At 45.7% G+C, this 11,897-nt stretch overlaps 1 protein-coding gene across 47 annotated transcripts in view; it reads left to right on the top strand.

Moving 5' to 3' along the window:
• The window catches only part of LOC123504409 (microtubule-actin cross-linking factor 1-like), a 281,273-nt gene that overhangs the window by 202,865 nt on the left and 66,511 nt on the right, over positions 1-11,897 (top strand). For all 47 annotated transcript variants that reach the window (XM_045254883.1, XM_045254879.1, XM_045254914.1 and 44 more), the window contains 3 exons: positions 872-1,018; positions 1,187-1,765; positions 1,899-2,332. In XM_045254883.1, the coding sequence (XP_045110818.1) occupies positions 872-1,018; positions 1,187-1,765; positions 1,899-2,332 (1,160 nt within the window). The remainder of the gene's footprint in view (positions 1-871; positions 1,019-1,186; positions 1,766-1,898; positions 2,333-11,897) is intronic.

The following is an 11,897-nucleotide window of genomic DNA, read 5'->3' as shown; positions in this document are numbered from 1 at the left end:
GTATGTGTATGAATGTTGGCAGAATAACTCCCTTTTGAGTGCCTGAGGTACTACATTTTTGCTCTCAGAGGTACTAACTTACACGGTAATATTTGGCTTTGGCAACTAAACCTTGGGAAAGGTTCACTAATCGGATGTACATTTGTAATTTTTTGTTATTTTTTCCAGGTGTACATCTCTATTTATTGATGAGTTGTGGCTGATATTTGGCTTGTCATGTAGCTTTAAGGCGTAGCTTGTAAGGTTCCCTATTTTTGTGTAACGTGTTTTTGTTACTTTTTTGTTTTTTCCTTTTTATCATATATTCTAGATATTTTTTCCTTGGCGTTGTGGATGTTACCTTGTGCCTGCAGCCGAACATTTTTTTCCCTGTGCATTACGACTTTTTGGCTGTTTGTCATGGACCGTGGGCTTACGCGACTGCCTGCCCTCCATGGCTTGTGTGACCCTGTGACCTGACCTTGCCCCACACCACCCCAATACCTTTATCCTTCCCTACCTCTCCCTTGTCCTCCAATCCACCCACACCAGTAGACACCAACACCTTCTACCATGAAAGCTTTACTAACAAGTTTCTTTTACTTTCTACTTTTTTTGATTATGTATTTTGTTTTTTGTACGTTGGTAATGTTGCATCCAATGTTTTAAATAATTTTGCCGTGCATTGTTAATGTTGTTAAAGCACGAAGTCCAAGTCTTGTGTAATATTTAATGTCGGCGCAGTAGCTGTCACTCGTCTCCCCTTCACCATTTTGAGTGTCGGTGTCACTACCTCAAGGGTGGTGACCCGAACACTGTCATGGTGGGGGGGCGCCGAGAGCCGCTGCGTCACAGACAAACCTGTAACGTGTTGTGGTGATGTTTCTTGCAGCAAGCCATGATCGAGAAGTACCGGCAATGCGACACCACCATCGTTGAAATGGTGGACAGAGTCAGTGAAATCGAGAGGCGTCTGGCGGAGCAAGAGCCTGTCAGTGAAAATGGCAACGGTCTTCGCAATCAGATTAACACCGTGAAGGTAAGTTTGATCTTCCTCCAGACTGGTGATAGCTTCCTGTTCTGTATTTTACATCACTATCATGAAATTATGTATACTTTTGAAACAATTGATAAGATTGCTTTAATATCCTTAACATCAGTGTGCAACCATCTTGAGATAACCAGTCAAAATTATCTTTTATTATAGGCAATTAAGGATGAACTGGACGAGATGTTCCGCCCGCTCGGCACCTGCCTTGACGCTGTGCGGCAAGTGGTGAACCAAGGAGGCGATGTGTTGTCCCGTGAGGAGCTCGCATCCCTGGACCAGGCCGCCACCTCACTCAAGCAGCGTTACGACCATTGCGTCGTCCAGGCAGACACTACACACCGCCGACTCACCACTGCCATGGAAGAATTCTCCAAATATGAGAAAGAAATTGCTCTTTTCGAGACATGGCTGAAACAAGCCAACAAGACCTTGGTGGAGAAGGAAAGACTTTGCTCTGACCTTAACAAGATCAAAAACCACGAGCAGGGCTGCCGGGACTTCCTGGGTGACGTCATTGCTCACCAGGCTGACCTGCGATTCATCACCATGGCGACCCAGAAGTTCCTTGACGAATCCAGTCTCTACCTGCGCACCGTCAACAACTTCCGCACCACCTTGCCTGAACGCTACCCGCTGCTCCAGGCTGATCCAGACTCCATGGTGCGTGACGCTGCCGACGAAGTCTCTGCAGAGTTCAAGGGTCTCCTCGCCCGGGCCAACAAGCTGGTTGACAAGGTGTGTAAAGCTCAGAGCCCACTTATCTTATTACTGATATTGCCTGTGGTGCATAATAACAATATATGTGTTTTATTTTCAGAATTTCCTTTGATTTATAAGTGTGTAAATCTTTTTTTCTTCATTCCTGTAGGCTACTAGTGTTGGAAACAAGCAGCGAGACTACACAGAAGCCATAGAGAAGGCATCTCGTTGGCTTAAGGACACTGAGGTCAAGGTAACCCGCATACTGCAGGAGCCTGTTGGTGCTGAACCTAAGATCGTGCAAGACCAACTGGACAAAGCTAAGGTCATCAATAACGACGTGGTGGCTCAATCTCGCCTCTTTGATAATTGCCGAGCCACTGCAACATCCCTGCTGCGTGCCCTGGAGGGAGAACTGACACCGCATGAGCAGGCAGACATTGAGCAGCCTCCTGAGGAGTTGGCTGAGAGGTATGCTGAGCTGGCCGAGCGTCTTGGTCATCGCTGCCAAGAGCTGGACACCGCCCTTGTGCAGTGCCAGGGAGTGCAGGAGGGTCTTGACTCTCTCATGAACTGGCTCAACAACATCGACCTCCAGCTCAAGTGAGTACCCCAAAATTTTTTTTCCATATGTTTTATTCATTGATTTAGAAAGTGTGCCACTTTCTACTTGATCGGCGTATTCAGAAATGCTTAGCCCTCTCATCACGACTATTTTCAAAGGCCACAAAGATGATCATCCAGGTTTTTAAATGTGTTTCTCCTCTTGGCAATGTAAAGGTCTTGTTAACCTGTTACCACAACTATAAAGGAAAAGAAACACTTAAACACTTGTGCAATTTAAATGGAGGCTTTTGAAAGTAATTGAGGTGTGGGCAGATGTGCTTCAGAATAGGTGCTTACTAAGTGTCTGGCCAGCGAAGTAAGTGTTCAAGGGAAGGAGAATATTTAAGGGGGCGAAGGAAAGGTCCTGAGGTATTTTGAAAACCTTACTGTTAGAGAGTACTTTTGACAACTGGTGTGTGTTAGTGCATAGAATGGTGTACTTTGGAAGTGTTCAAAGTTATTCACTTATGGTGTGGTCCAGTGCATGAGAGAGAGAGAGAGAGAGAGAGAGAGAGAGAAAGAGAGAGAGCTTCGTCAACCCTTGAAACGATTAGAATCTTAGTTTTTGTTGGCAATACTTACGTGGCGTGTCCTTCACTGGAACAATGAAGCCGACACAGAGGGCTGGTCATTATAAGCAGTCGAAAAAAAAGGAAAAATACAGTATAATGGATGAGAGACGCCATCCACTTCCTGCTTGAAGGGAATACTTGTCGAAAAAGCCACGCCTCAGGGAACCGATAGACAGAGTTGTTGTAGTTGTTGGTGTTGTTGTTGGTGTTATTGTTGTTGTTGGTGGTGGTGGTGGTGTCTTCAGAATGAGCTGTTTGTTAGCTCGACCTTGGCTACATGTGAATACGAAACAGATTGTGGCGTGGATCACTCTTCTCCGCGCTCCGTGACTCGCCAAAACCCAGGCTGAACTATACTGGAGAGTCATTGCTTCCTACTTGATGCCCTACAAGGAATGGCGGTACATGTGTAGAGGCTGCCGCATTATAGCCATACAGAAACGCCTTCCCTCTCAGTACGACAAATTTGCAAGGCCACAGAAACAACTAGCCAGGTTTTCAAGACAGTTTCTCTTTTTAATAAACTAGAAATCTTGCCAATTTATCACCAGAACCATGAAAGTATCCTTAAAACACGAGTATTCTCAACTGGAGCCTTTGGAAAGTAGTGATGGTGAGAGAGCAAAGCGTTTCTGAATACGGTTCTGTGGAGGGCATGGCGGGAGTGTGAGCCGTTTACCATAAGTTGCATGAAAACTTTGGTTGCCTAACACACAAATTTTTTTCAGTGTGAATGGTGAAACAGATGAATCGCAGCGTTCCTTTCAGAGGGCTTGCATATGTCATGAAAAACAAATGATAAAAACTCAACCTTTTATTATATTATCGCCATACCTATAACACAATTCCTTGCCCACACATCACAAGGAATATATTATCGCCTTTACTGTTTCCTGAGGCCTTCATACTGATTAAAACACTGAGAGATCGCAAGCTTAGTTACTGTGTCTGTGTGACGAGGCTGGCCGGGTCATGGTCCCAGTGTCTGTTAGTGTGTGCTGTACGTTGGTCATAGTGCATTGTGGTACAGTACGCCTGATGAAAGGACATGGGCGAGCCTTGCGTAGCGTCAAAACATATCAGCTGTAAAGGGAATCAGTGAATGGTGAAAATATCGCCCAGTCAGCTTCACACTCAAGTTGTGTTGTGACTTGCGAGTGTGAATGGCTTAAGAAATATCCTTGACATCCACTCATGCTGTAGGAATGAAACGTGTGTGTGTGTGTGTGTGTGCGCGCGCGCGCTTATGTTTCAGTAGACCAGTATATATGTTATAGACTCGCAAATAAATACATGGGTGAATAGATGTAAGAAATACACATTCTTTAGTAGTGGATTTGATCTTCCGGACAGATTCATGGAATGTCTTGTTGCCTTTTGTCCAAGACGAAGTCATAATGATGTCCCTTGTCTGTCAAAGCTAAGCTGCCTCGCCCCATCCTTGGACTGTCCTGTCCAGCGTTCACATGGCGACGATACACAACAGAGAGTGGGAAATTAGTTGCCTTTCATTACGTAAAAGTCAAGCTGGCCAGCATTAGTCTGGCTAGCTGTTGAAACTCACGAGTGGATACAGAAAATTTGGAATCAAATGAGAAGAGGAAAGACTTTGGAGAGATCTGAGCAGAATTATGAAGGCTGAGGAAGGGAATGTGTTTAGCATGATCGCCTTAAAATATCATAGCCTGGATTGATTCACACTGGTGAGCTCACCTGAGTGACCGTGGTGGCCTCTGGCTGTCTCCTCGCTCTGGTGGAGAGGCACGTGATGGGCGAGGACAAGTTACAGGAAGCTGCGCCCTTGACCACGCAGGGAAAACAATTGTCGTGTTCTTGTCGGCTTTATGAGGTCACTCTTCTACTTTCTCTCAGTCTTAGTAGCCCGTATTGTAACTTTCTCCCTCTTAAGTTTTTTTTCTCAGTTCAAGAATAGGTGGTTTACTAAGTAGCTCAGAGGGTTGCGCTTGTATTCACTTTGCTAATTCAGTTTTACCAATCTTTGTCATAACTCAAACGACTTATTTGTGTCCGCCGCTTATCAGTGTCGCTATGCCGTGCCTTATCTCTTTATCCTGAGATTTTATTGTCGGGTTCACAACACACTTCATCAGACATTGTTTCCGATAGAATTTTTGGTGATAATGATTACGTGGGAGTGGTGAGGCGAGGCAGGGGTGTGGCGGCGAGGATGCAGTGTGTCACAACATGTCGATAGTCTGTAGATGGGACGTGTTGACGGAGGCGCAGTACTGGTCATGGTAGTGAGGGGGTAGCTTTGTGCCGGCTGAGTGACGCGCCTTTTGTGAGGAAGCTGACGACCTTACGTTTGCAGGAGTAGCTTTTGTGTGCGGTGATGAGTGGTGCTGGCGATGCGTCGAGAGAGAGAGAGAAAGAGAATTATTGTCAGCTGTAAATGAGAGAGAAAGAGACAAGAATAGCTTTTGATTCTATGAAAATACTTCAGCTTTCATTAAAATGGTACGTGAATAATAAGTCAACAGAAAATGGAACAGAATATTGGTAGACCTTGAACTTAAAAAAGGAGTGTCGTCTCCCTATACTTTCCCTCCAAAAACTATCCGTGCGTGTGTGTGGCAAATTATCAAGTCACGTGGTGTTGTTTCTTCGCTACGCCACACAGCACAATCAATTATCTTTATGCCTCCCTGTACTCTTTTATCAGGCTTCCCTGCAAGTGTTAGCCCCGTCTCAGCAACGCCTAATACCCTCCTCTTTATCACCTCAACGTGACACACTTTTATACTTCTCTGCGAGGAGAAAAAATAAGTAAGAGTGATGGTTGTGTTCGTGTATTTGTTTACTCTCCGTATTAGGACTAGCAGGTAATAAGCTCCATGCTGCTCCGGGCTCAGCTGACTAGTTTTTGCTGATGGACATGTTAAACTCGTGACGGTAACTCACCTTGAGCATAATGGAAGCATGAATGTATCAGCATGACACTGGAGCTCCTGGCGAGTGAGCGGCGGCGTCAGTGTGTCTGGTCGTGAGGGAGGGGAACGCCATGGTGTGGTGGGCGCGGCTGTTTGTAGGCAGGTTGTGTGGGCCGCGTTCAGCCCACGTGTTTCTACCTAAGGCGGAAGCGCTCATACGTGGTGTTGTGTCTCGCTCTTCTGCTCCTTCTCGTCTTCACTCCACGCCCTCTCGCCCCCTCCTTCTCTTCGCCCTCTCCGTCACCACCTCCATTCGCACGTCCTGCCTGATTATTGATTTTTACTCCGTTGGTGTCTGCTCCCTATTCCACTCGAAAATGTAGACTGTCCGTGACCTTGACTCAGCGAGGTGTGTGGGTTCAAGGCGAGACAAGTAGAATTTCAGTGTACCTACGTGGGCGTGGTGTGTGCGTAAGTTCGCCTTAAAGATGCCCTGAATGAGTTGCCCGCTGCCTCGCCCTCTTCTGTCCATATTGCAAGTCGATAAAGCTAACTGCTGAAGATTGTCTGGCAGGTAATGGTGACAAGCGTGCTATCCCGTGGACGAGAGCCAATGCACACCTGGGGTCGTAGAGGTGTAGCAGCAGGTTGTGGCGAGTAGAGCAGCGTGGCGGCATCTCGCACCGTTGGCATCTGGTTTCTCCATCAGCACCAGGCACCATCCGCCAGCCAGCCAGTCAGTGTTGCCGCAACCCCCGGTGTGGCTGGGTGTGGTGCGCTGCGGTACAAAGACGTAGTGGTTGCCGTCCCTACCTGCCCAGCCTGCCCTATTAGATATCCATCCTCTCTCGATAACTGTGGTGTGGCATTCGAAAGTTAAATTGTTTCACTGTTCTTGAGTGTTTCAACGATGAGGAGCGGTTGTATTTAGTGCGTTAGATTGAATGTTTTGGTTTTGAAGTGTAGCTTTTCGATCTCCACGTAATACCGGCGATCATTTGTTGTGATTGAAAACGCCGGTCTCTTCTGAAAATAAATCCAAACAAAAGAAATTACTTATAAATTGAGCGAGTTTGTGTTGTGATTTGTCATGTTGTGATGAGGTGGTTAATCCAACCTGACTGTGCTTCATGGGATCTTAAAGTGATTGTGTTGGAGTAAGACAGTGCCAGCTGGGAGGCAGCCCGGGACACTGCAGCCAAATGTCACCTTAAAGGAGGTGTTTTTGTATGCCGGTAAGGAACAGCAGTGAACGGCTGTCTGGCACGCTGGTGATGGTTTGTCACCCTAGCAATTACTCTCCCGGGAAACAAAGATCAGGTGATATTTTTGTTGTGCAGTGCGTCCACCCCGCGGCAGCTCCACCCGGCCTGTCTGGAAAACTCAGGCTGTGACGAAAAAAAAAGTTCCCAGACAGGTACGCAGGCAGGAGTTGTATAATGTTTAGCTAAAAGAGCTTGTTGCTGGTGTTGTCGGGCCCGCTGCTTCGGTTGATTAAGTGCCAGAGAGGAGGACAGAGTGCCAAGCTGCAGCAAGAGGCATGTGACGCCCCAACTGTATGATGCTGCACTGCCCACACAACTTGGCACTGGCTGAGTTTGGTTCCTGCCCTTAACATTCACGGTGGTGGCATCATTTGGCATTCAAATGTTTCCACAGGTCCATACATGAAGACCCTTCCTGTCCTAAAACAAAGGTTGTGGAGGGCCAAGACACCAACAGTTCGGGGCACACTCGCAGTGGTACTTACAGCGAAGGAAGAGTACAGTGCTATGTCGGGTCCCGGAAGGTCACCAGTCCCTGCGTTTCCCTGTTACTTTCACCTCCGCCCTTGAATGCTGCATAAGAACTGCATAGTATTTCTTGACTAATAATAATTTCACAATCAAGAACAAGAAGAAAAATACTTGCACAAATATTAAGCGCGACTATCGATGAATATATTATTGTAAGGTGCTCGGAAAGTTACCAACGTGCATGTGGAGGAAAATGTTTTAGAAGCGAGTACTTATTAGAGAAGAGAGGAGAGGTGAAGACGGTGCTGTGATAGTGCTGTGCCTTGAAACCTGCCAGCCCGTGACCCTCCAGCTGAGCGATAAACTTAAGGTTCCTCATAGCGATAAGACAGTGCCATGGTGTGTGGGAAGGCGTGAGGGAGACGGATGGGACGAGTCATTACCCTCAGCAGAAAGAAAGAAGAGAAGTGGTGGGTGGACGACTGGGGTGATAAGCATATCGCCCCGCCACGTGAACACTCGATCCTCTCCAGATAAGCATCACAGCCATGGTAGATAACGCAAAGACAGGTAAGAACACTCCAGCAGCGCTCATTGTGTGCCGCTTAATGCAACCTGAGCTCGTGTTTTGAAACGTCGCGGCGCCTTATCTTCACTTTTTTTTAACAGACCATTGGGAGTTATTAGCATTGTAAAGAGCGTGATGGTGGTGATCGTGTAACAAGACTCTGCCTCGTTGATAAGAAAAAGAAAACATCCATCAAGATTGTTTCGTGGGAATCTTAAACGTTTCGAAATACAGATTCTGCATTATTTATTGGACGCCACACACACACACACACACACACACACACACACACACACACACACACACACACACACACACGAATGCATTGTCGGGAGGGTGCAGTGCAAGTAATGGCGATGCATGTCAATGGAATTTATTATCGCAGCACATGTTTTGTCTGCAGCACAGAAGCCGTTCACCGCACCACACCACACCACACCACACAAGTGACCGTCACACAAGGATTTATAGCCCACGATATGGCCACACTTAGGCTCTCTTTCTTAAACTTTTCTGTGCTTCACCTCCACTATTTCAAAAAGGCTTTGGCTAAATTTACACGAGGTTTTTTTAAGATGTTTTTACGGTTCTAGAGGTAGAGTGACAAGATTTCTACATTATTAACTAGAGAAACACTCTTGAAAACTTCGCTAATCATCTGTAGCCTTGGAAAATAGTCGTGGTGAAAGAATAAAGCATTTTAACAAGTATTTACGGTTCTAAAGGAAGATTGAGAAGATTTCTACACTATTAACCGGAGAAACACGCTTGAAAGTCTCGCTAATGATCTCAGGCCTTGGAAAATAGTCGTGGTGAAAGAACAAAGCATTTTTTTACGGTTCTAGAGGCAGATTGACAAGATTTCGACATTATTAACCGGAGAAACACAATTGAAAACCTCGCTAATCATCTCTGTGGCTTTGGAAAATAGTCGTGGTTAGAGAGCAAAGCCTTTCTGAATACGGACCTTATAGCTTTGCAAGGACCACTACTCGTCACTCGTTTGGGCGTGAGGGGGTGACGGCCGACGGGTTGCTTCCCCCAAGATCAAAATAAGTACCCTGGTCCTCCGTAAAGCCGTGACCTCTAAGCCGTTCTGATGACATTTAGTATCGCCGTGTTGTGAATTCGTTTGCTCTGGACAAGACCTCCTCGTGCGTTGTGGCTTCAGCAGAACTTTAATGTGACGCTTAAACTCTTGTGTGGGTGTACGCTGGCATGTCGTGACCCCTGGTAACACCATCAAGATATCCTTGTTCTGAGTTTATACTGTATACTGCTTAGTGTGTGTGTGTGTGTGTGTGTGTGTGTGTGTGTGTGTGTGTTCGTTCGTGTTCTTCCCCTCCTCGTAATTTTTCCTCCTCCTTCTCCTCCTCCCACAAACAACCTTGGTACATGAACAACAGGTCCATTGCTATTTCTATGTCATTCTTTGCATTTCACCTCTTTATCCTAATCTTTCTCGTGTCTCTTTCTTTTATCTTTCTCTTCTTCCTTGCTTCCCCCCTGCATCATCTTCCTGCTCCTCTCCCTGTCCCTCCATCACCGCCACCGTCATTATCCACGGGCCCATAATGAGGAGGGAGATTACACTCGCATAATAACGATATCCGCTGAGGCATCGCTTGACATGTGGGTCGTCTTGTGAAAGGCTCCATGAAGGACTCCGCCTCCGACCTCCTGCTTGACTTTACTCTCACTCACGTATCAGCCAACACCGGCCCAGGGAGGAGACTAGACACGGCGCAGGAGAAAGACGAGGGCACAAAGAACTAATGGGGAGGCAGGCAGGAAAGAGAAATTAGTGTCGTTGATGAAGGTTGAGATAAGACAAGGTTACCTTAGTTAAAAAATACTCTGATACGTGTTTTTTTTTTCCGTTTTTCCTTGCGTCTATGCGTGTAATTGTGAGAATTCTAGGTGCAATTATCAGTGTCATAATTTTTGCTTGGGTTTAAGTGGGTGGACTGTGCATACTTCCCAGCATTAGCAGGTCTTGCGCCTCGTTTCGTCCCTGCACGCCATGACACTGTGGCCTTGGCTGGGGCGGGTAATAATAACATATACTTAAAATGTTATGCCTTCTGTTGCTGAGCCGAAGTTCAACAAAGGGGAAGGTATCTAGAGAGAGAGAGAGAGAGAGAGAGAGAGAGAGAGAGAGAGAGAGAGAGAGAGGGTACTGAGGACAACTTCAGATATTGAATGGCCATAAAGAAAAAAAAATCAAAGCCGTTGGTCTGAATGAAAACGCAGGTCAGCTTTAAAAGTCCCAGTTTGTTCTTAAAGCTTTCACCATTTACCAACAAAGGTCGTGTGTGTGTGTGTGTGTGTGTGTGTGTGTGTGTGTGTGTGTATGTGTATGTATGTATGTACTGGCAGCGTAAATCCTCGTTCACCCTCAGACACACTACGGTCTATTTCCATCCCTGAGAACACACACACACACACACACACACACACACACACACACACACACACACACACACACACACACAGACACTCACTAGATTAACTTTTACAGGAAGCATATAGACATCAATGGCTGGTTGACTGGCTGGCTGCTGGGGTATTCGTGTATGCATAAGGAATAGAGCAGGTTAAGTCAGTCCTTCATAACCGTGACACATACGTTGAGAGATTAACAAAAGGCCAAACAATAACTGGCTGGCTGGCTGGTGGGTATTCGTGTATGCATAAGGAATAGATAACTGTGTGGTATATAGCAGGTTAAGTCAGTCCTTCATAACCGTGACACATACGTTGAGAGATTAACAAAAGGCTACCCAGGCCACGTACACCCACTGACTACAAGGAAGGAGTCGCTGAACGGGGAATTACAGCAGCTGGATTAATGCCCTCAGTATCCAGACGTGTAATTCAGCCAGGTGGGGAAAGCCTGCCCGAACGCTCTCTTGTCTTCCCCTTCAGGTGGATCCTCTATAGCAGGGGATCCGATGTAACCTTCAAGGGCAAACGTGACCTTCAACTAGCAGATAGACAGACAGACTGACAGATAGATAGACAGATAGACAGATAAACAAAGACAGATAGATAAATGGAAAGACTGAGTTACATATACTGGATTATTTTTCATTGAGTGTAGAGAGAGAGAGAGAGAGAGAGAGAGAGAGAGAGACTTGGTGCAAGATGTCAACTGGATTTGAGGATTATATAGGATTGAGAGAGAGAGAGAGAGAGAGAGAGAGAGAGAGAGAGAGAGAGAGAGAGAGAGAGATACACACAAAAACATACAGATCCCACCCCACCACACACCACTGCAACTCAATTCAGTAGGGAGAACTAGACTCTGAATACAAGATTGAATTTTATAGACTTCTCCAGGGCTATGAAATCGTAACGAGGCCCTAGTATTACCCCAGAGTGCAAGTCTCCTACCACCACCACCACCACCACCACCATCACCCCTCCTCTGCGACTTTTTTTTTTTTTTTTTTTTTTCTCATTTGATTAGTGTTCAGAGTATGCAGATTTTGAAATAACATAGTAAGAAACCCAGTCATCTTTATTTTTGTTATATATTAATTAAATGAGTTCTTTAAACTAACACCATGTCACAGAAACATTAAAAAAAAATACAGGTTCTCATTTGATTAGTTTATTTTTCGATTTATGCGTGTCCAGATAAAATAATATAATAGTAAGCGTAGAAGAATAGAAAAAAAAAATAGATAGAATAATAAAAAAATGGAATACTGATGAATAAGTCAGTGTTTCCAACCTAATCAGCCTAAAACACACCATGAAATCAGTACAGTTCCTTAGTGATAACCATTG

The sequence above is a fragment of the Portunus trituberculatus genome, chromosome 16 (assembly GCF_017591435.1).
Source record: "Portunus trituberculatus isolate SZX2019 chromosome 16, ASM1759143v1, whole genome shotgun sequence".
NCBI classification, from domain to species: Eukaryota; Metazoa; Arthropoda; class Malacostraca; order Decapoda; family Portunidae; genus Portunus; species Portunus trituberculatus.
This window is presented reverse-complemented; position numbering and strand designations above follow the sequence as displayed.